Raw genomic sequence first — 25,672 nt, forward strand, 5'->3', positions numbered from 1 at the left:
TCGTGCTTCCCCGGGGTGAGGTGCATGGACTGAGGAAGTGCCCCACTGAATCTGCATGAGATCAGTGAGCTGTAGGGACCTGCGGAGAGCGATGCTGGCTCTGCATAATGAGGTGCCTCCCTGTCTGGTGGGATGGCAGCATCACCCCCCCCTCTTGTTCTTTGTTTACAAAGGGTACCCCAACTTCTGTGACTCCCACCAATGGGTGGATTTTGCAGGGAGCTTCCTTTATACGGCAGCAGGTAAACACCTTCATTGGGGATGCATCATTTTCTCCATTGCTTGACTACATGCCTGCAGAATGCTGGATTGGCACTTCCAAGTCCTAAAAGAATAGAGTGCAAGCTTAGGTTACACCTGTGTTCCTTTTTTGAAAGAATGGGATAGGCTCAAGGTTGTTGCTTGGTATTTATATTTCAAAGTTGTTGTCCCATCTTGTTGCTTAGGGCTATGTTGGCTTTGAACATGTATGTTATAGAACACTGAGTATATCACAGTATGATGCTTGTCAGATTTGTTGTACATCATTTGCACCAAAAAACAAATAACAATGGTTTAAAAAAAAAAAAATGAAAACACAATGGTCTGTGCCAAACTGCCACAAAATTATTCTGGGACTGCTGGTAAGATAGCAGCAACCGAGTCTTATAATGCTTGGGAGTATCTTCCCAGAAAACAGCTGGTGTTGGCAGGGTGTGGCTGACGGGTACATTCTTAAATGCTACAGTTCTTTTTAACTCTGTCAGGCAGTGTAGAGGGAAAATAATTGGCATTAACCTTGCTAGTAAAAGCCTGCACCATCAGAATCTCAGGAGTAGGAGTAGGATGTTGTGTCAAGAAGGCCGTGTCACCCGGAACGGGTCTGTGGCAATGTGAGAATTGTCTGTTGACTGGTGGTCAAGCATAGAGTTCGGGGTCAAGTACCCATGAGGGTGTCTGTCATGTCCTCGATGTATGGCAGTTGGGGTTTCTCTGGCTTATAACATTTCAGTGAGGCCTCAAAGGGTGAATCTAAAACATTGGCTGCCTGTCTGATGACCATGTTGTTTTGTCGTATGAAGCACACTCTTTCATGGAAGGATCAGGGGTAAAACTAGCCCTGCTTTAGGAGAAGTGTCCACCCCACTGGCTCCTGCAGGTCCATATACAAATTATTACATCCTATATGGAGAATTCGTCCTGACCATCACCATCATTGCCAAATGGTTGGCTCTGGTCAGAGTACGATCCAAATAATTGATTAAGCACCGGAGGCAGCTTATAAGAAAAGGCAGTGTCTTATAAGAATCTATGTGGGCCAGGCGTGTAGGAACTGAAATTGCCCATGGATTCAGCCAAGGTGGAGACAGATTCAATTCCGTGTGGGACAGGACTATAGGCTTGATTTCCTCCTCCGGCATTGGTGCCTATGTCAACATGGCTTGAACCAGCATGGATCGTGGTACCGGATGTAGAGTCTGCTCCAGATTTGAAGATTTTCCAAAGGCCTGGTCAGGAGGCGCATGCATCTCCAAGGGCAGAGACACTGGTGGTAACACTACTGGAGGGCTATGTGGCTCAAAAGTGTGACAGAGAGAGATGGCAGACTGTCAGAGATGCAGAGCATGGCATCCTTAAATGGTGTCACCAATGGACCTGGAGGCAGCAGTTCCTCTAAGGCTTAAACCATGTAGTTTTCATAGAGGGTGGACATATATCCTTGCACACTGGAAAGAATTTAGGAGAAAAAACTCATTAACTGATGAGATGGAAGTAGAAATTAGCTCCAAATTCGAGTATGAAGGTGCAGAAAAAAAGGAACGGATGTCAGTTCACTGGAGTGGTGCCTAAACGTGGCTAAAGTAATCACTTCTGGGTCAGGAAGAAGTTGATACAGAGCTGCAAGATGCCACCCTACTAGTGCGCATGAGCTATTCTACAGGTGAGGAATCTATGGTTAAAAGTATCTATAAAAAAGTATAAAAGTATACACAGAACAGTGAATTAGAGGGGGGAGTTGAGGTATTCAAAGTTATATGATCTGCCACTACAAAATTACTTTATGAAGTAAATTATTGAAATCAATAATTATGCATTCCTCTCTTATTCATCAACTATGCATGAAGGTGACGCATCTCACTACCACTCACTACTGAGGGGAGGTAGAATTTATGGATTAGCCAATCTTGATAATATCAGGAATTCTTGGACATAGGGTGGAGCCACAAAGAAGATGGCTTAGGACACATGCCAAAAAACTCCCTGACCTGATAACAATAATGGGATTCTGACAACTCTTCACCCCGTCGGTTACGTGGGTGTCTAGGTTGCACAGCAACTGAGCAGAGACTGGTGAGCCAAAGAACAGTTATTTATGCCATGGATGAAGTCGCTGTTTAGGCTGGGCATGGGCTGTCACACTTAAGCTGCCAGAGGAGGATGCTGACAAGGGGCCTGGTGACTGTTCCTGGTATAAAGACTGGACTGATGTGGGGCCAGAGTGAGCCAGGATTTTCTACCTGCGCCATGCCCTCCCTCCATATGTCAATACGTTGATGACTGAGCTTCATGCCGACAGAGTAGTCCTGGATGTGGCCTCAGCGGGTGTGGAGATCGTCCAGATTACAGATGCCGCCTTAGGTGCTAAAGATGGCAGAACAAGAGCTCAGTCATGAGAATGGTGCACTCACTCCTGGACCCTGGACTGCGCCATCAGCATCACCCAACTGCCTGCTTACCTGAGAGGGGAATGACACCTGGGGCATGTGATCGGTGAAGCTGTAGAGGCTCCCGCCGGAAGGGCCAGAGATTGCCAGAAACTGTAAAGGCTTTAGAGGGGGTAAGCTATACACCCTGGTAAAAATCACCCCAGAATTGGTGGTAGGGCACAACTTTAGGTCGCGCCAGTGTTAAGTCTATTTCCTCTGGGGCACACGACATACCAGGCTGTGTTCTACACACTGAGCTCACAGCAGGCCAAAAGAACGTGCCTCTGTTGCACAAATCAACTGATTACAGAGCCTGATACCGGAACCAGGACGACATGATGAATGGTGACCTTGGGCCAGACAGGTGGTTCTACTGATCGAGTGACACAGTATTTTTGTGGGCCAGAGACGGTTATGAGGCATGGAGATCAGAGAAGGCCTCAAGGAAGCACTCCTATCCCCGGGAAACAGTTTTAATAGGGCCCCCGTAAAAGGCACATTTGACTCTAGGCAGTAACACTGGATACCCTGGGCCACTACCCCACAAATAGGATTAATTCTGCACCTGTGAAAAATAAATGACTGGTGTGCCTGGAAAAAAGGGGAACCCTAAACCTGACTAGGCATCACTCATGAAAGAAAAGAAGCTGATGCAGGACAAGACCCCTGCCGAACCTCCATTAATTAATTCTAAACAGCCTTGGGAAACCAAGTGGAGCAGTTTAGGAAAACTCTAGGGGCAATTTCAGACACAAGAGGGATCCTGGAGGCCAAGATCAATGCAGTGGCAATAGATGTGGGGCTGCTCAGCATGGACCACAGGAAATTAAGGACAAGGGTAATGGGCACTGAAAAGGAGATAGTCCAGATGGAATCTCACATGGGAGAAATGCATGCACAAATCAAGGACCTGACAGATGCAGCAAGACATCTCCAAGAATGACTGGAGGATGCAGAAACCCTCTAGCAACGGTTTAACATCTGGATCACTGGGCTCTCGGAAAAGGTAGAGGGACAGAGCACAGAATTATTCTCAGAGCAATAGCTCATCAAAAACATTTATGATAGTAATCCCCCAAACCTCCTCACTGTCGAAAGAACCCATCTGATACCAGTTCGCCCTCAGGGCCCTCCTAGACCCATGGTTGCCAGGATGTTAAACTTCAGGGAAAGAGATTTTATTCTTTAGGTGGTCCCTAAGCATGGTCCAAAGAAGCCCATAGGTCCAGTACAAAGAAAACAAAACTCTGTACTTGTGATCAAGGCAAAGTTCCGTAGGGTAGGACTGCCGTATGTACTCTCCTCCTTTCCCCACAAAGCTCTGAGTAGTCAACAGACAACACTTCCTTTTTTGTTCATGACACCGGAGGAAGTTTGCAAGTGGCTAGAAAGGAATGCAATGTCCAGAACAGGGAAAGACCAATGGAACACCGTAGAGATGAGATCTTGAAAGCGAACTACGTGACAGAAATCCAGAGCCTCAGGGAGACCTTTGAAACAACAGAGTCTGAAAGGGCGTTACTAATCACAGATATTACAAGCAACAAAGGCTCCTAGGGTGTGGCATTCTAGATCAGTTCAGAGCCCTCCGGGACAATCCGGACTATGGGGATGAGGATTCAACACCATCTCTGAGACCAGGTCCAGCTATGACTCCTATGATGAAAGACAGTATCAAATGAAGGTTCCATTCACACCTTGTCATCTGAAATAGGACATTTATGAGACAATGACTCCGATAAGTGACCAGGGTGCAAGGATTGGTAATGTTCACTAAGTGTGGTTGTCGGAGGTACGGAACGCTTAATCTCATAGAAGATTCAGCAGACTTTGCATCAATTCTATTAATTTAGATGCTGTAAAGGTTTCTAGTGCTTTATGAGGAGCTTGAGTGGGTTAGCAAAAGACCTTTCTGTTGTTCGGGGAATGAGAAGTTACCAGCTTACATCATGAAAAAGTGGGACGGGATGTATAAGTCGTATGTAAGTCGGAGCACACACTGGCATATGGAGGGCATCATGAATTAGAGGCATGAGTTGAAGGGTGATAGTGTAGTGCCACTCAAACGGTGGACCTAATCCTTCACTATCGCTGAGAGACTATAGGAAAGATGCACATCTTATCCTGGAATGTGACCAGACTTGGCAATAAAATTAAGCAAATGATAGTGGCCCAATTTATCGTGAGACTAAAACCAAACATAATATTAGTTTAAGAAGCACAGTGAGAATGGGCTTAAGTGCCATGCAGAGGCATCTATGTCCCACCAGCACATGGAGGTGGAAACCTCATTCAAGGTGTAGCCATACTGGCTAGAAGCCCCCTTCCCCTTTCACATCACTAAGTTTGATCGGGCTCCAGAGATAGTGTGATAGGAGAAACAAAAATCCAGGCAGCACTTTATAAATTAACAAGGTTACGGGGAAAAGAATTAAAAATGATTAATCCACTCCAACATATCCCCTTATTTTCCCTGGTAACCTTGTTCACATATAAAGTTCTCCCTGGAATATAGTTGAGCCCATCCTGGTTATCAGCAGCCACGATGAACCTGATGATGAAGCATGTCACTAATGGATTGAGTGAGGGTTATATTTTAAAAACATAGTGCTCGCCTGTGTTTTTTAAAAATATTGAAAAAATCCAAACCAGTCAGGCATTAGGTTATTGGCAGATGGATACTCTTGGTGTCTGGCTATTGTTTTGGGAGTTTGTATCCAAGCTTACCGTAATTATCATTAGACGGTCTCTCATCCCTTCCTAGAGGTCCCCCTTTTTCTTAGGGGACATCCCCTTTTGTGTAAGCAGGCAGTTTTGGAATGACCTTGTGTGCTGTATCTAGCAAAGGATGAATGTAATGACCTAGGACACAGGTAGCCATTGTTGATTTTAGTTCATACCACCAAAAGGGAAGATCATTTTGGCAGACTGATCCATCGTTTTACACTTTCTGTCTGAAGGTGTAGTTGGAAATGAGCCAAGGGTGAATTCTGAAGAGCAAGAGGCTTGGACTACTAAACTTTCTGGAGAAGAATTAGTTCACAGAAAAAGTGGGTTCCAGGTTCTGGACTAATAGCGTCTTGCTATTGACCTAGAAACCACATTGGCTTTTCTCAAATTGCTATGATGGGCTCTGTTAAGGCCTTATCACAGGGTAGGAGAGGTTCAGAGCCTTGTTAAGTGGAGTTTAGAACCTCAGTCAATATGTTAGATTCTACCTCAGTAGATGGAAGAGTAAATTTAACATCTCTGCTGCATTGTGCATTACTGAATGGTACGAAGCTACTTCTGGAGGTGAAATAGAAGGGGATAGTAGCTCCTACTCAGGGGATGTTTCTAGACCACTAGACTCTCTCAATGTGTCAAAGTATGGGTTTAAAGAGAACTGTGTTGTATTCTAAGGATTCTGTTCCTCGCGCCGTGCGATGGAGATTGGTGCGTGTCGGCGCGAGGAATAGAATCAAGGGGAAAAGAGAGCCGAGCGCGGAGGAGGCAGCGGCGGTTGCGGTGTCTCCGTGTCTTCCTCCCGGTTATGTTTGGATCTAACCTCTGTTATTAAACAGACGTATATAAGAGCCCACAGCTTCTGTTTGGATTATTTCACTGGCGACGAGGGTGTACTGCTGACCGGGAGGAAAGACAAGAGACTTCAGAAGTTGTTTATTTTTATTGCAGCCCTCTTATGGAACTGTGTTTACGTCTCTTCGTAAATCCTGCAATTGATCTTCGTGAGGCTGCAGCTTCATTGATAATTAACCCTGTCTCAAGGGAAGGATCATAGTGTTGCTAAGCAACAAGGAAAAGCATTTTCCTGGAGGTTTTCAACTGCAAGAAAACTGTGGTTGCCTAGCAACCGTGAGTAGCTTTCTCAGAAAGTCTTTGGGCCTAGAATGTTGCTAGGCAACCGGTGTCATAAGGGTTTTGGCTGTTTTCAAGCCTAGATATTGTATATTCTGGTAACAATTTAACTTTTGAAGGGGTTGGAGCTGCAGTTTTATATTAAACAGCTGGAAGTGGCATTTTGTGGTGCTAAGACAAGTTTATTGAGAAAATGGAAGGATTTACTGCACCAAGTTTTTTTTTAACACTCCTGGAGAACCTATTGTAGCCTGGGAGGACTGGAAAGAAGGTTTTGAAGCGTATGTCCTGGCCGTGGGTGGAGATATATTTACTGCATCCAGAAAATTGGCCATGTTGAAGCATTGTTTGGGTGCGGAAGGAAGACGCATTTTGAAACATTTACCATACCCTTATGAGGATGGAGACCAAGATGAGGATGAATATGAGGTTGCCATGGAACAGTTAAACTCCAATTTTGGAAAGAAGAAAAATGTCGCTGTGGAGCGTTTTAATTTTTTTTAAAGGAGCCAATTGCCAGGAGAGTCTGTGGAAAGCTATTTGGCAAGTTTGAGGATTTTGGCAGCCACCTGTAATTATGGGCATTTTCAGGATGAAATGCTGAGGGACCAGCTGGTTTTGGAAGTTAATGATAGGAAAATTCAGGAGAAACTATTGAATACAGAAGATTTGACATTGCAAAAAGCCATAGACTTTATCAAAAGGGTTGAAATAACGAATGATGGCTTAAAGGAACTATCTACCACGTCTGGAGTGGTGAATGTGGTCAATGCGGAAGATTCTAAGTTCAAGAAAAAGGATTCATTTGGAACTTCTGGGAAGATGGATGGAATGAAGGACGTTTTTTGTTACAAATGTGGCCTTAAAGGGCACATTGCGACTGATGTTTGTTGTCCTGCGGCTGGACAAGTGTGCAGGAAGTGCAAGTCCAAGGGTCATTTTGCAAGGGTGTGCAAAGGGAGGCAGATGAGTACAAGAAGGGGTAGAGGTGCAATCAATTCAGTGGGGAGTGATAGTGAGGACATTGACAGCCAATTTATTTTGCAAGTGGTGGATGTTGGGAGTGTGAGTTCTTGTGGTCCGCATTGCGTCGTTAGAATTGATGGGGTAGATGTACTCGTGATGGCTGATTCAGGGGCAAGATATACTTTGATTGGAAAAGAAAACTTATCTAGTTTTCCATCTCATGAGATCAAACCACCGGATGTACGATTACTAGCTTATGGTAACAAGCCCATTGAGCTTGTGGGGTATATGGATGCTACGCTGGAGTTCCAAGGGACAGTTGTCAACTCTAAAGTATATTTTGTGGAGGAGGGTACACATTTATTGGGTTGGCCGCAACAAAAAGATCTCGGCATAATTCTTGATCCGAATCACCCTGATCAAGTTTTGGGTTCGAAGTCTAATGTACACATGGTGCATGTGTCTAACTTTGTAGGGGAATTCCCTCAAGTATTTAGTAACAAGCTAGGAAAGTTGAAGGGTTTTATGCATAAAATTGTTTTAAAGCGGGATGCTGTACCTAAGGCGCATAAACCACGTCCAGTTCCCATTGTGATGAGGGAACAATTACGATGTGAATTATCCAAGTTATCCGAGCAAGGTGTGATTGAAGAAATTGAAGCGTCTGAGTGGTTGGCCCCAGTGGTGATCGCTAAGAAGGCCAATGGTGACATGAGTTTGTGTGTGGATTTGCGCGATCTTAATGCTGCTATTTGGGTGGATAGGCATCCTTTGCCCAACATTAGTGAGATGTTATCTACAGTGAAGGGGGCAAGTGTATTTTCTACTTTGGATTTATCATCTGTGTATCATCAGATTGAGTTACACCCTGAGTCACGAGCATTAACCTCTTTCATTACTCCAGAGGGGGCATACAGATTTAGGCGCATGCCTTTAGGCTTGGCATCAGCGTCGTCTGTATTTCAACTGGCAATGCACCATTTACTGAAGGATATCTCAGGAGTAACTTACTTTCAAGATGATATCTTGGTGTTTGGGAGTGACCAGAAAGAGCATGATGAAGTTATGAGAAAGGTGTTGAGTGTTTTAAAGGAGAGCGGATTGACGATCAAGTTGGAGAAATGCAGACTGAGTGTGCCAGAAGTGGAGTATTTGGGTCATTGCATTAATAGGGATGGAATTTCGCCTAAACTTAATTTAGTAGAGGCGATAGAAAGCGCGCCTTCTCCAGCTGGCAAAGATCAATTAAGCTCATTTTTAGGTCTAGCGGATTATTACTCAAAGTTTATTTCCAGGTTTGCTGACAAAACTGTGCACATGAGAAAGTTATTATGCGTGAGGGAGAAATTTGTATGGAGTGAGGATTGTGAGAGGGAGTTTTGTTTGTTGAAAAAACAAATTGCCTCAGCTCCAGCTCTTAAGCCGTTTGACACCAGAGATGAGATCATTATTAATACGGACGCCAGTTCCGTTGGGCTGGGTGCGGTGTTAATACAAAGAAGAGGGGGTGAAGAAGTTACAATTGCATATGCTTCCAGACCGTTGAGCTCGTCTGAAATGAATTATTCCACCATTGAAAAGGAGGCATTGGCATGTTGGTGGGGTGTTGACCATTTCCACAAGTTTGTCTGGGGTTTAACATTTGTGATTCGTACTGATCATCGTCCATTAATAGAAGTATTTTCGACTAAAGGAGCAGGTAGGGCCACTCCTAGAATTGCTCGTTGGGTGGCCAGAATGTTGGAGTACAATTATGATTTGGTGTATTTTCCTGGAAAAAAAAATGTGTTGGCCGATTGTCTGTCTAGGCTTCCTGTGCGTTCAGTGCTGGGGGGAAAGGGAGAACCTGAAGTTGATGAACTCATTGCATATGTTGATGTGGATATTGGATGTGTGACAGAAGGTAGAATTTCACATGAGGAATGGGTGTCAATGGTTCAAAAAGATGTTGTGCTGCAAGAAGTGATGGGTTATTGCCGTCATGGGTGGCCAAGTAGAGGTAGTGCTTCTTGCGATGCAGAGTATTTCCGCCATGTTGGTGTGGAGTCGTGTATGGTGGATGGAGTTATGTTCAGGGGCGAGCTGTTGGTGGTTCCTACTGGCTTGCGGAAACGAGTATTGGAATTGGCTCATGAGGGCCATCTCGGAATGAGCGCAACTAAAAGACGAATCAGATCGGAGTACTGGTGGCCAGGGCTTGATAGGGAGGTGGAACATCATGTAAGGGAGTGTGTGTTGTGTGCATGGAGTGATAAGTCACAAAGTTGTTAAAAAGGATCCTGTGGTGTCCGACAAATCGGATGGGCCGTGGAAAAAGATAGCTATTGATATTATGGGTCCGTTTAATATTTTGGGAAGTGTGCCAAAATATGCTTTGGTGGTTGTGGACTATTTTTCCAGGTGGCCAGTCGTGAAATTTGTAGAAAACATAAATACTGTGTGTGTTGTGGAGTTTTTGTCGGATTTATTTGACATAGAAGGTGTTCCGGAGATGATAGTTTCTGACAATGGTGTGCAATTTGTATCAAATGTTATGAAAGAGTTTTTGTGCAATTTTGATATACAGCACATCAGGGCATCTGTTTATTATCCACAGAGTAATGGTTTGGTGGAGAGGTGGAACAGAACGCTGAAAGAGGGGCTGCAATTAGCGATCTACAATGGTATAAATTGGCGGAAGGCTGTGAAGGACCTAGTTTGGTCATACCGTACAGCTCCCCACAGTGTGACGGGAAAGTCACCTTTCGAGGTCATGAGAGGTAGAAGACCGAGGGCATTGTTGTCAAAGGGTGTGGTGAATAAGAAGTTTAATATGAGTGATATACCTGGTGATTACAAGGTTGGTGATTGGGTGCGAGTAGTGAAGGGTGCATGGACAGCCAAAGGGGAGTCTAGGTTTTCAGAGCCTTTGGAGGTGAGAAAAGTCTATAGGTACGCTATGTTGCTGAGTGATGGTAATGTGTGGAACCATGGGAAGGTTATAAGAGTGCCTGGAGGGGGCAATCAGGAGAAGTTGCCCGACATGGGAAGTAAATCGGGTAACAGTGTGGATGATAATACCAGCACTGGTGAAACCTCATTGTGTAAAAGAAGGCATGAAGGCGTGAAGGTGAGAGACAGGTCAATGTTGAAAAGGCCTAAGAGATTAGATGATTATGTCGAACAGTAACTTTGACAATGTGATTCTGTTAAGATATACTTTATTGAATCGCCAATATTTTGTTTATTCTTCATGATTAATCATTTCGTCTCAGTGGGTTACAATTGTCATAGATCTGTTCAAGTTAGGCTAAAGTTTTCATGTTGTAAAATATGTTGATGTTATTTTCTTTTGAAGAAAAGGGGGTGTGTTGTATTCTAAGGATTCTGTTCCTCGCGCCGTGTGATGGAGATTGGTGCGTGTCGGCGCGAGGAATAGAATCAAGGGGAAAAGAGAGAGCGAAGCGCGGAGGAGGCAGCGGAGGTTGCGGTGTCTCCGTGTCTTCCTCCCGGTTATGTTTGGATCTAACCTCTGTTATTAAACAGACGTATATAAGAGCCCACAGCTTCTGTTTGGATTATTTCACACTGTTCACCAATATCTTCCTCCTGCACCCAAGGGTCATCATCTCTGAAGAAAAGCTGTTGTTCTGCCAGTCTGTGTGCTTCTTTCCAAGAATGGTGTACTGGTAAAGAATCAACCGGCTGAGTAGATGCTGGAATATGTGTCGGAGACAAAGGAGCTGATCGGTAGAGTTGCTTCCAGCACCGGCAAAAGTTGCACCTCAGAAGAGAGATAGGAGGATCAGCTGGGTGGCGTCTATCTTCGCATCGCAGTTCTCTGTGTCTCCATAATTGGTGGAGCTTGCTGGGCAGTTTAGCTGGGCCAATGGTATGTACGGTACAAAGGGTGCATGCTGGGAAGGTACTGAGTCATTTCCCAAAGAACAGGCTAATGCACCTCGGGGACCTGAAAGCGCACCAGATTGGATCATAGCCCTGTTGAAAATATTGAACATTCTGTTCAGAAAATTATCTAGGTCTGTATCTGAAATTGGAAATGCAGTGTGTGTATTCTCATCCTGGGGTCTAGAAGCAACACTGCAGGGATTACCAGCATCTGTGCAGTTGATGCTGGAGCCGGTAAAGTCCCAGGCACTAGAGCTGTTGAAGGAACAGGCATTATGGTAGGTGGATCCATGGAGCCGATTGAGGTGGGACATTGTGACTAGCACTGGTATGATCTGGCGTTCAGAGAACCTGCCAGGTGTTGAACCACCAGGGTAATGCCCTGGTGTTCCAGACATGTCCAGAGACATACAGCCTCTTGATAAAGGGTCCACGACCCCACCCAGCCCTGCTTGTTGCAGTACCACATTGCGGTAGTGTTGTCCGTGAACACCTGCACTAGTTTCCCTTTCACAACAGGAAGCAATGCCTTTAATACTAGCCGGATGGCCCGAAGCTCCAACAAGTTGATATGAAGCCCGGATTCCGCTGGAGACATAGACCTCTGATCTCTGCCTCTCCCAGATGGCCGCCCCATCCCAGGAGTGACGCATCTGTCACTATCATGAGATCTGGTTGGGGAAGGGAGAGGAGTCTGCCTTTGACCCAATCGCAGTTCACTAACAACCAGTGCAGGTCTTTTGCAGTTCCCTCCGAGATCTGAACCATGTCTGTAAGATTTCCCTGATGCTGTGCCCATTGGAACTTCATATCCCACTGCAGAGCCCTCATATTCAATCTGGCATGTTTGACTAGTAGGATGCAGGAAGCCAGGAGTCCCAACAGCCTCAGAGTCTGTCTCATCGAAATACAGGATAGAGGCTGAAACATCAGTATCATAACCTGAATATCATGGACTCGCTTTTCGGGAGGATACTGCACTGTGTCCAAAACAGCTCAGATGAAAGGGAGCTTCTGAGAGGGAGTCAGGTGTGCCTTCGGCACATTTATAGTGAACCCCAGCGAATGCAGGAGGTCCGCCATAGTCTGAAGGTGGGTGACGAGAGCCTGGGGCGCCGGAGCCTTCAACAGACAGTCGTCCAGGTAGGGAAAGACTGAAATCCCTGTCCTGTGCAGGTGAGCTGCCACCACCGCCATCTCTTTGGTGAACACCTGAGGGGCACTGGTGAGACACAAGGGGAGCACGGTAAACTGAAAGTGCTCGTGGCCCACCTTGAACTGCAAGTATCACCTGTGGGCAGGCAGGATGGGGATGTGAAAATACACATACTGCAAGTCCAATGCTACCATCCAGTCTCCTTGGTCTAGGGCAGACGACACCTGAGTAAGAGTGAGTATCTTAAATTTCTCCTTTTTGAGGAAGAGACTGATGTCACTTAAATCCAAGATGGGGTGAAGACCCTTGTTCTTTTTCGGAATCAGAAAGTAGCGGGAATAACCGCCACTGCCTACTTCTAACATCAGTACCTTTCTATGGCTTACTTGGCCAAGAGAGCCGTAACTTCCTTGTGGAGTAAGATCAAATGATCCTCCCATCAGCGGTTCTTTTACGGGAGGCATAGAGGGAGGGAAAGACTGGAAGGGAAGGGAACAGCCCTTCTGTATGATCTGCAAGACTCATTTGTCTGATGTTATGGACCGCCAGTGAAGGAGATGAAATTGAATCCTCCCTCCAACTGGGCAGACATGGTCTTGCAGAACCATATTAGGAGGGCTTGGGCATTGCGGAAGAGGGGGGCTGGGTGGTGGGCGACCTCTGTCTAGACCCTCTGGGTCTGAAGGTACCACAACCTTGTCCTCGCACGGGATGCTGTGAAGCCGGAGGACGGTGGCTAACATGTGGTTGGTGTGGTACCACGCCCCTCCCGAAGCCTCGAAAGAGGAGATAGACAGACTGCTGACGAGCCGGTGCTGAGAGGCCCAAGGATCTGGCCGTAGCTTGAGAATCCTTGAACATCTCAAGCGCAGAGTCTGCCTTCTCACCAAAAAGGTGTGAGCCATCAAAAGGCATGTCCATCAAGATCGAATGGACATCCCCCGAAAAGCCAGTGGTATGTAGCCTGGCGTGGGGTCAGAGGGCCACTGTCGAAGAAATTGCCTTGCCAAGCGAGTCGGTCATCTCCAAGTCACACCCAATGGTAAACTTGGCTGCATCTCTCCCATCATTGACAGCTTGGGTGCGAGTGTCCAGTACGCCCTTCGGGACCTGGGGCAGCACCGTATCCCATAAAGTATGGGAAAAACGGCCCAATAGGCAAGAGGTGTTTACTGACCTCAATGCCAAGCTGGAGGAAGAAAACGACTTCTTTCCAAGTTGGTCCAGCCTCTTGGATTCCCTATCCTGGGGGAGTGGAAGGGAAGGCACCACAGGAAGGGGAGGCTTGGACCACCAAGCTCTCTGGGGTGGGTTGGGGTGGGGTGTTGTGTGAGGAAACTAGGGTCACTTGGGATTGTCTATGGCAGCGGCTGATTGCCCTATTCACAGGAGCCCCTGTGTTGGGTTTCGGCCACGTTCCCAGAAGGACATCTGTGAGGGCTTCATTGCTCTGATGTAGCAACCCCCGGCTGAAGCAACTCCGTCAGGAGATTAGTCCTGAGTGGCACCGTAGGCAAGTCTACGCCCAAGATTTCAGCGGCCCTATGCACCACCATGGCACAGGATGCCCCCTCCTCCATAGCCACAGCGGGAGGAGACAGCATGCCAGTATCTGGAGAAGTATCCAGTCCACTGGCTCCCCCTAGATCCTCATACCAGTCCTCATGCTCCAATCCATATTCCAAAGGGTCCTGAGACCCCTCCAACTCCTCACCTGTGCCTGGCTGTTCCAAATAAGCCCAAGGCACTCATCTGGGCCTAATCGGTGCTGTCAAAGTCGTAATCGGCGTTGCACATCATCATTCTGGCTCCGGATCATCCCGAATGAGGATGGGGCTACCACCACCACTGGGCCTGGTGGTGGAGGGAACGTCGACGTAGGGCCCGGCGACAGAGGAGGTCGACTGTGAGAATACCGTGCCGGTCCGGATCCACTATCGGATCCTGGGGTCCCCAATGGCGCAGAGGCCGAAGCCGCTGTTGTCGAATCCGATGGGGCCCCTGCTGTCCCCACAGGGCCTGAAATCCCACCGAGGGTGCAGCCCGCTCAAAACCAAGGTGAATAGCCTCGTAAAATTCCTCAATTTGAGCAGGGTCGCTCCGGTTCCTAGAAAGGGGGAAGACGCCGAGTCGACCCTGGCGACAGATCCGTAGAACCGTGCTTGGAACTTTGACGTTCCCTGGACGCCTTGTCGGCCAACAGGCGTGACTAAGTCAAAGTCCGCTTGGACTTCTTCTTTTTGTGCCTCTCTCCCTCAATGCCCCGATGACCTCAAATGCGAGGAAGATGACTTGGGGCTCCTGGAGCAGTGCTGCGACCTCCTCTTAGAGCGGGACCGTGATCTCAGAGTCACACCGACCAAAGACGGATGCAGGGCCACTTGATGTCTCAAGGCCTTAGGAGCCATTGCCCGGCAGTCGGAGCACGACTTCGCATCATGGCCGTTCGATGGCACCAGACACAAACTTGGTGCGGATCAGTGACCGACATGGCGCAATGACATGCGCCACACACTTTGAATCCAGTTTTCCTCGAAGTCATTTGCACAGACAATCGAAAAAGTCTTCGACGAAATGACGAAAAAAGGGTAGCTCTATCAAGACCTGCGCTTAACCGGCACAGAAGGAAAAGAACTGACGTACGCGTGCCTGGGTGGTGCCTATATAGAAGACCGTGACATCACAGATGGCTCCAACGACGTCACGTGGAGCCGGACAATGCACGCGGATCCTAACGACGTGTCACAAGCTACTCGCCGTTTATGTCTTTGGCCCCCTGGAACTGCAGAAGGTTCTTGATTCTTGTAGGTTCTGCCTTGACCAAGGTAATGGCAGCCCTTTCTGGTAGCCACTGTCCTGCCAACGAAGTAAAGCCAAAAAGCAGTTTGTGCCCTCCAGAAGACGTCCCAGAGGAAAAAACCCAGATGGAAAAACCTCTATAGGAACTCCCTGTAACAAAAAGAAGCAAAAAGGTGACTCTTCCAAACAGAAAAAAACAATTCTGGAAGAAGATGGTACAGGCGAGGTAAATAACTGGAGAAAAATAAGCAGGAGCAAAGATCACCACCAAAGGAAGTGTTGCAGCGCAAGGAGAACAAGAATCACTCACCTTATATACCCAAGAACAGGAAATGACCAACAGGCAGTAGAAAGTCACCATACTGGATTGGGAAAGAAACATAGGAACACAGAGAAAAGGCGCCATTTTGAAAAAGGGTCCTAAGGCATGCAGGGAAAAAAAAAGGAATGCAGGGAAAAAGAAGAACATGGCTGCTGAATGTACACATAAAAACAAGAGAAAAAGAAAAGAAAAGAAGAAAAAAGGACAGGCTCATCAGGTAAGTGAGGGGTATGGGGGGGAAGGTATCCAAGTTAATATTGAGGGCGTGTTGCGCCCAAGACTCGCCGAGGCCCCATGCCCAATTTAGGGCCTCGTGCGAGAACATAAAGCACAGAAGGGACGTGGCACGCCCAGCCACCACGTGCCGCAGTCCGTCGCAGCGCGACACAACGCCACCCAACGGCACGCACAGAGTACTGCTCAGCAGAAAAATTCTGGATTGGAAGCTGACGCCAGGGAATTCTAAGGTAAGGAATCTTCAGCTAGAAGTTTCTACCAGATAGAGGTGAGCAAGAAGTTAGATCTTCGATTGACTGGGTGCTCATGTTGTCATTGGGTCACTCCCATATTGGTGCTCAAGCAAAGACCTACAGACTTGCCTTTTTGTGTCGACTATTGGGTCCCTCAGTGAGATGACCAAAAGTGATGCATACCAAATTCACAGAATTGATGAGCTTGAGCACTGGGCTGGCAGCTGCATGCTTCTTGAGCATCTTTGATCTGACCAGTGGCTATGAGCTGACTGCATTAGCATCTAGCGCCAAGGAGAAGACTGAAGAGGGATTGTACCAGTTTAGGGTCGTGCCTTTTAAGTTCAAGAGTGCTCCTGCCACTTTTCAGTACTTGGTGAAAGCCCTTTAACAAGCTGTGTGCACTAGACGTGAATATGGTGAGAGATTACATGGGGTCTTGAGGTATCTATTTATACTCCTTTTCGACCCTAGACCAGACATCTCTAACTTTGACACAGTCTCTGAAGTATTTTTGTAGAATATTTGTGCATACTCTAGCATCAGCAGAAAGTAGACTCGCCCCTCTTTCTCTGACAGCATCTCTATGGGGAAAGGATCCTCAACCACATGAAACTTATGATGGTACGTTGCGGTTAGGATGACCGTGTGGTATGCAGTGGTATTTATGGGCTACAGCTCCAAAGACCGGTTGTCAAGAGGATCAACATTGTGGTTGTGCCACAGGTTGTCTCCAAAGCCTGTGGATATTGGATAATTACAAGTGGCTGGCTGATCTGCAGTGGGACCCTAAACTAAGTATGCATGAAAGACTGCTAGTGATTGTGACTTTCCAGATGACAATGAAAGTAGTGGTTTGGGCTCAGTAGGCTTTGTCTTCTTCGGATTGGTGTATGGCCTGAGCTCTTCTGAGATTGCTTCCTTTAGTGTGAAGTGAGGTTTTTTATGATAGAAACAGCTCAGTGACAGCCATGCCTTATAAGCCATCTCAGTCCACCAACCCCCTCCCCAAAAGCCAATCTTCGTGCCAGGAAAGCATCAAGACCCTTAGGTCAAACCTCTACCTTAAGGTACCTCAAACAAGGCACCCAGGAGTCTACACTGCACACCTGGGGACAGACATAAATTACAAAGTTAAAGATGGCATCAATTTGGAGACTCACTCTGATCTCATTGTCTGGAAACGGGATGGCCCACCGTTGTCACCATTTGAGTAAGTTCCTTTAACATCTTCAACATGAAGTGTTGCTGATGGTTCAGGAGAACATTAGCACTGAATTCTATAATGCAACCACCATTTATCTCTTTGGTGCCAGATTGTCATCTTACACCTCACAGGCTGAACAGGCCTAGTCCCTTGGGAAACAGAGTTGCAGAGCCAATGGTGGTTTGACAAGAGAAAACTTATTGTTACACAAGTTATTCTCCTATGATTTGGCACCAACGGTTTCAAGCCAATTTGGTTCCAAAGGGGTCAACCATTGCACAGTGTTCTTGTGAATTGAAGGTAGTGATTCCATTCTCTCTATGTTGAAAATCTTGCTTTTGTATAATGTCACTCTCAGAGCTTTTAAGGATACCTCCCAACACAATGCATGAAAAATGCTTTTTAAGGTGGACCTATGCCCTGGTGAAGTGCAGGTTTCAGGGGCGACATCAGGTTACCGCCAAACCAAACTCCCTGTTTCAAAAAAATAAAACCCAACTTACTATGTACACGACCCACACTAGATAGGAGTGTGCAGAGCATGTGATCTACAGCAGCACATACTGCACACGCATTCTTTCTATATGTTATACTGTGTTCATAATACTGCAAAGGCAATATCATGACTTAGGATTTTAAATGATTCAGCCTCTTTAGCTCCCTAGTGGTAAATGTATGTTACTTCAGCTCCATGAAACGTAAGAAGGGACTCCTGTCAGCTGTTGATGATACAAAGCTTAATAAAGTAGAGTTTTAATTTAACTTGAGAACACTAGAAATTGGAGTTTTATAAAATGTGATCCTATTTTTAAAAAAACAACTAAAATCAAGCAAAATGTCTGCACCTTGTAATTTTTAAGTGCTTCTGGACTCATACTGTCCATTTGTGAACATATTACTACATCGACAGAATAAACGAGACAACATGCGATTACCAACAACATGGCTTTAATAAGTTATAAAAGAAACAAACTGACTGATGGATTAAAATATGCCAAGGCCTAGGTGCTGAATTAATATCCCTCCCTCCTCCCCCTGGCCTCTTGATGGATTACAGAAAAATTGATTAGGCATAAATATTATAGTCTGATCCACTCAGGTTTATAGGGTAATCGCTGCACTCAACTTTACAAGGTTATTGATGCAGGCTTACTTACTGCTTTAGCAAAAATTCCCATAAGTTCAGGGAACTGGTGAGTAAGGAGTGTTAACATTGCAGTGAAGGAGCAGAGCCCAGCAGTGAAATGGATGAAAAAGGGGAGTTCCTTCTTTGGGTAGACGGAGACTTCGTGAAATGCTGCAAGAAAGGGACAACAATAAATTATGATGCATTTCACAAAAGTAACTTTGTAACCCATCAATAAACACGTGCCAGTTTGATACCACATTTTTACTACATCCATTTCACACAATAAAAAGCTCATCCCAACCCAAGCTTTAAAAATGCTCTAAATAGGAACTAATAGTCATGTCTTCTGCTATCAATGCCACCCGGCCCATGAAATCTAAAATGTGAAGTTATGGTTGGGGTCTTTTCAGCATAAATATGCCAATATATGTGCAGATGTGATACTGTAAAATACTATTAATTAACATTGTTAATTGTGGGGATGGCACATGACTCATGAGTGTCAGAGCCATAAATGGCCGTTGATGCCTCTTGCCCAGCATATTACTTCTTCGGTATCTGCATATATGGTTTCCACCATGTTGTTTTTTCATGAACGTTATTTATATACATAGTTATTTAACCCATTTTGTGCATCAGACAGCCAGGAGACGTCCGATGCTACATTCCTTATGTGCGTCGGACAGCTCCTGGCGGTTCAGCCACATTGCACTTGAAATCACTCTGGTGTAAGCAGATTTCTTTTAGAAAGAAACAGCCTCAGGAGATGGGGGAGAGCTTATCCATCTCTTGAGGTTGTTTCTTTTGTTTCTGTGAAATGACAATTAGCACACAAGGCGCGCTGACATAATTTCAATAAAACTGAAATGAGCCTATTGGCTCGTTTCACTTTCACTGCCTCTGTACTCAGGGGGCTATCTCAGCCCTCTGAATAACTAGGCAGACGGTAGAGGTATCACTGGAAAGATTCTCCCCTTTCCAATGGTACCCCTCCCTATTGGATCCCCAAGCAGGGATTCACCTACTAGACACCACAGAAGAGGGAGCGGCCCCTTGGGCAAGGGCTTTTGCTAGCCCTGTTTTTGTTTGGGCATTTACAGTGTTTCTGCCCTGATCTGCTCCCAGGGGGCAGAAAGCCCACTCGAAACCAGGGATTTATTTTAAATATACATCTAGGGGTGGGGGCTGCCCTAAAGGGCTAATGTAATGTCACCACCCCTCCCAAAAGTGGGATCATCTTTTCTGCGGGAACCCCCATTCTGCACCCCTTGCCCGGTGACGGGGGAGGCAGAAAGCCCATGAGACACCAGATATTTTTTAAAATACATCTAGGGGTGGGTGGTGCCCAGAATGGGCATTGCAATGCCCCCGCCCCACAAAAAAAAACATCAACACAGCCAATAGCCCTCAACCTGCCTCCACTGGACACTGGGGATTAATTTTAATTCAGCAATGGATGGGCATTACAATACCCCCACCTCTAACCCCCCCCCCAGCCGGAAAAAAAAAAAAAAAAAAAAAAAAATCAGCACAGACTTTCTGTCCCCCCCTTCCCTCAGATGGGTGGCAATAGTCTAGTCCCCAATCTGCAACCTGGGGGCAGAAAGCCCACTAGGCACCAGGGATTTTTTTTATTTACCTAGGGGTGGGGGCTGCCCAAAATGGGCATTGCAATACCCACACCTATCCCCCCCCCCAAAAAAAAATAACCCCAAAAATCAGCACATTATGCCCCTCTGGAGGGCAGATGTGGGCAATAGGCCCCCATCTGACCTATCCCCTCATAGGGTGGGGGGTTGGGGGCAAAAAGCCCACTAAGCACCAGGGACTATTTTTTTCTTTGTCTAGGGGTGGGGGCTGCCCAGAGTGGGCATACCGATGCACCCACTCCAAAATGGGCAGAGTCTTTCGGGGTGGGGGGGGGCAGATGGTGGTTACTACACCTGATCTGCCCTCCCCACAAGGGAGCCACAAAGCCCACCAGGCAAAAGGGGTATGTTTCTGTGCATGTCAGGGAGTGGACCTATAACCAAGGGTCACTCCCCAAGACCTAACTTTCTGCCAAATTTAGTGTAATTCCGTCCAATAGTTTTGGCACTATCGCCGTTCAAAATCCCTATGGGAAAAGGGACCTCCATGGACGGATCACCACAAAACTTCATAGACAGCAGCTATATAAAATTTAAAAGAATATCTACTACAAAAATGTTGTTGACCAAAATAATGACATTGCATTAGTAAGTAGAAATATTTAAATATAATAAACATTACTGCAATGTACAAAAATAATGTTAAATAAAATGTATATATTTTAAATGTACCTAATATAAATTACAGCTAAACAATAACGTAACTTTTTGAAAAATACATGTAACTTTAAAATAAACGTAATAGACAAAAGTCTAATAGACAATTAAACTGAATGTGCTGTACAAATAAATATAATTTGTAAATAAAACTATAATATTGTATTAAATAATATTTAACAATGTAAAATATGCTTCAAAACATTAAAGCATTAAAATACATATTTTATGAATATGTAACAAAAACGCAGATTTTTTTAAATACTATATATTACTTAAATAAATACAAAGGAAATAATACAAAAAAAAAATAACTGGAAAAAAATTGAAAAATATACTTTTATAAATTAAGTTACTTATTCATAACATCTTTTGTTACAGCCATTTGGCCATATAAGTGCAAAATTGTCCCAAATCAATACATTAAAAAATGCTAACGCTGCTCGATAAATATCTAAAAGGCCAAAAAAGGGTGGAACAAAATAAACATAAAAACATTGATCATCCATAATATACAAGAATATACTAATATAGATAAAATACATACATAAAACCAAGAATTCCATACATCAAATTAATATATCAGTCATGGAATAGCAGCAAGTAAAATCATCAATCGTAATAACTCAATACATAAAGTAAATAAAATACATACCAGGACCAAATCCCTGCCCAACAAAAACACCATTCACACAGTGACAGCCAGTAGCAATATGCACAACCAGGGTCCTAATCCTGGTGTGATGGTAGGGCGGCAACTCCTTTCAATCTGCATCTACTCATATATAATAAAAACCGGGAGACCACAAATACAATTGGAAGTGTTGTATTTGATTTGAGTTTTCTTAGTACAAATTCTAAAATACGTGGCACCTAGATTGTGACATAACAGGAGAATCCAGGCCCTCCTCCTATGGACATGGTACTGGGGACAAAAGAACATAATATGCTCTATGGATTTCTTCATCTCAGAGCAAAGTGGGCAACTCATCTCTTTCATGGAAGGGGAACATTGCCACTTCACCGTAAAATACCGAACCGGCAATCTCCCAATCCGAAACATAATAACAAATATACAGAATGAAAAACTCCAATCTAAAACATTCAAACAATTAACACATTTAAAAAAAAATCAAATACACTAATCTAACTACAACCATTCAAACAACAGAGAAAACACATATGGTGGGAGTGGGGAGATTGGATTAACCATTATAACTCCAGACTGAGAAATATTAGGGAAAGTGCCTACACCAAGAAAGGTAAAATTTACTATTCAAAACTCCATTCTAAGAAACTGGGCAAAGTGCTCACAGGGGGGCGGTGGTCAAACTTACTATTCAAACTCAAGGGTTCCGGAAGTAAGGGTATGGGGGTGTTTGCACCACCACCAACACACCCATGCTGGAGTTCCCACAGTGAATTGACAATAAAGATTACTTTAAATGTAATTTTTTTGTCACATATCCTGTGAATTTGCTGTGAATTCAGAGACAGAAATCACATTTCAGACCGTAGTTTTCTTTGTCTAACCCCAAAGTGACAGGATTTTGTAAAGTGAACTGTGATAATCTTTCTGTAAAGGAAATGCTGTAGGATTTTAAATACCTAGAAATTAACTGTACAAACATTTATAAAATATAAGGAGTCATGAATGCATAAAACGAGTGCTTGTTTTGTAATTATGAAGTGTAATCGAAACAAAGATTCGAATATGATCAAAACAAATCAAAACAATTTATTGGTGGTGTGCACATGACAAATATTTGCTGAAACGCGATTTCAACACATTATCATTTGGTGATGCATAGTTTTATCAGTAAATCAAGTCTGTACAAACTAAGTGGTCATTTCAATGGAGAATGTGCTATCTGTAAATTACAGTTTGCTACCACACCAGGCTGTAAAAATGTGTTTGTGTTCTCCAAAAATCAACACAAGGTTCATACTATAGCTTTACCGCTCTCTTGCTGAATAGGCGTGGCTCATTTTCTGTACTTGGATTGTGTGTGACCCTTGGATTTTTCAGTGATGTTATATAGATGGCAGCAGCTCTACTCTGAAAACTGTTCCAGCACCATTGTTGAAACTCCAGTCTATATTTCAGGGTTCAGATTCACTAAACTCAAATAATATTAGTGCATTAAATTAAGAAATAAAAAAAAAATTGCATAACCCAAAATTCCATCAAATGTCCCCAAAAAACAAAAATATACAAAACAACACTTTAAACTTCAATTCTTAAGAAAAGCAGTAAAAAGAAGGTAACCACAGGCACGGATGGCCGAAAAACACACAGAGACGGAAATTTGTTTCAGCAGACATGACTATAAACACCACTTGTTTGGATTACATACTGAGGGCTACCGCTAGGGGAGGCTGCTGGCATGGCTCATTCGCGAAAAACATCAGCATACCCCCGACTGCAGCTATTAAATTGAAGGATGGCTCTCTGGCCACCAAGCAAACCACCATTAATGACTCCTTCTGCAGCTATTACCGCAAGCTATACACTGCAAACCCAGCTCCTACTCCTGATCAGATAGAAGCATTCCTGGGGGGATCTCCCCTGGCACAACTCACCCCATTGCAGGAGGCCCACCTCAACGAGCCCATTTGACTCGAAGAATTACAAGCAGTCATCACCCAGATAGCCCTGAATAAAATGCCGGGCATGGATGACTGCCGATTCAGTATTACCCCACATATTCTACGCTCCTTGCCCAGCACTTGTTAGAAGTATTTAATGAGGCACGGAGTGAGCTCCCTTTATTTGCAGTGTGAGGCATAAATAGTAGTCTTAACCAAACCTGGATGTGATCCCATGGATATGCGCTCATACAGGCTGTTATCTACCCTTAACATAGACTGTAGGATCTTAGGTAAGATCCTCAGCAGTCTCCTTCGCTTGATCAGGGCGCTAGTCCATGAAGATCAGTCTGGATTCATCCTGGGTCATAGTACTTTTCTTAACATTAGATGGGTTTTGCGAATAATCCATGTTACCCCGCAAGCCCTGTTCAACCAGGTAGCAGTTTTATTAGATATTGACAAAAGCTTTTGATACTCTTAGTTGGAAGTTTCTACTTGCAACCTTACGTCATAAGGGCTTCAAACCGGGATTCGTGAAATGGAAAAACACATGATACTCCAACCCAATAGCCAGAGTAAAAACAGGTTTACTGATATCCGTCAGTTTTCTGATCTCCAGAGGTACTAGACAGGGTTGTCCGCTCGCCTACATTTACATGCTCAGCGATGGGGGATCCAAGAACTGGATACTTATCATATTGTGTCACTCTATGCAGATGATGCACCGATACACTTACTAAATAGCGGGACCTCCCTATGGGGTCTGATGGCTCTTCCGGATGCCTTTGGAGACTTCTCAGGCCTCCGAGTGGATTGGTCAAAGACCTGTTTGTGCCCCCTTATCCAGATTCCTGTATCTCTAGGGCTGCTCTTCTGGACCATCACCAGCAATGGTGCCATGAATCCTTTAAGAGTTTAGACATACAAATCTACCACCCCGCGGACGCCCTTAAAGATAGCAACCCTAAGCCACCCTCTTCGATCTATCCGTGGTTTGCTCCCCTTCTGGTGCTCCCTGCCACTATTCCCATTGGGACAGGAGGCAATCGCTAAGATGTTAATACTTCCTAGGTTGTTATACTTCTTTGCTGCACTGGCAATTGTGATCCCAAGGAGCTTCTTCGGGAACTGAATAGCTTGCTGTTGAAGCTGATGTGGGGGAGGGACCGACGTCGTGTGGCTCTAACTATCACACAATGCCCACTCCTGGAGGGCGGTTTAGGCACACCCACCTTTGAGCTTTACTTTGCTATCATGCAACTACAGTGGCCCCTAGGCTGGCTCACTGATTTCCCCAGTGCAGAAAGGGAGACAGTACGTGCAAGGTTGGGCAGGACCAGTGTGTACACTTGGCTGTCTGACTGCACATGCCCTTCGCTTAAAGTAAATAACTTGATGATGACAGCTCGAGCGTGTTGGTGCCGGTTTCTGCAGGGCGAGTCTCACATTCCCCCTTATTCTCCAATGATTCTCATAGGCAAACCTGCCTTGAAAGTGAGTCATGACCTGACCCCTTGGACAGAGACAGAGACTTTTTCAAAGAAGGATCTTTTATGTCTTATGAGGACATTATGGATGCCTCTTCCATGGGCTCAGGGTATTTCTTACCGTATCATGCCATTCATCAATTACTGCGAGACACTTGGGGTACCGGCGATGTGGAACCACCACAGTCGGCCATCCTCCATACTCAGCTATCGGGCACTGGTCAGAAACAAGCCTTTTTACTACTATATGAAGCTCTGATCATGGGCACAAACGTGCCCAAGGAGGGAGCACTCAACAGATGGAATGCAGTCTTCCCATAACCATTAACCCTGAAAACATGGATGAGAGCTCTCCAACAGGTGAAAGAGGGCTCCCGCAATCCTAGATTCCGCTTCAACCATTTCAACTACATACACCATGCATACCTATCCCCCAGCGCTTTAAGCACATGTTCCCTGTATCTGTGCCTGAACGTCCAAGATGTAAACTGATTGAGGCATGGTTATACCACATGGTGTGGGACTATCCCCCACTACACCGCACTTAGCAAACAATTACTGCTGAGGCAGCCAAAATTAAAGATCACTCTCTGACCCCTACTCCTGAATCATGTCTCCTCAGAATTCGCCCTAGCGCCAAGGGGGAAAAATATCTACACAGGTTTATTGACTTACCATTTATTTTGTTTAAAAGACAGATAGCAATACAGTGGAAGGCACCGACAACGCCAGACACCACGAAAGAGCTCCATTACAGTAATTGCCAACTACAGTGGGCAAAGACAGAACCAGGCATACTGCACTC

The 25,672-nt window shown here is 45.1% G+C and overlaps 1 protein-coding gene across 1 annotated transcript in view; it reads right to left on the reverse strand.

The window, feature by feature from the left end:
- The window catches only part of ST7L (suppression of tumorigenicity 7 like), a 782,219-nt gene that overhangs the window by 49,933 nt on the left and 706,614 nt on the right, over positions 1–25,672 (reverse strand). The window contains exon 14 of the mRNA XM_069238668.1: positions 18,511–18,650. Coding sequence (XP_069094769.1) covers positions 18,511–18,650 — 140 coding nt within the window. The remainder of the gene's footprint in view (positions 1–18,510; positions 18,651–25,672) is intronic.

Source organism: Pleurodeles waltl, chromosome 6 (genome assembly GCF_031143425.1).
Source record: "Pleurodeles waltl isolate 20211129_DDA chromosome 6, aPleWal1.hap1.20221129, whole genome shotgun sequence".
NCBI classification, from domain to species: domain Eukaryota; kingdom Metazoa; phylum Chordata; class Amphibia; order Caudata; family Salamandridae; genus Pleurodeles; species Pleurodeles waltl.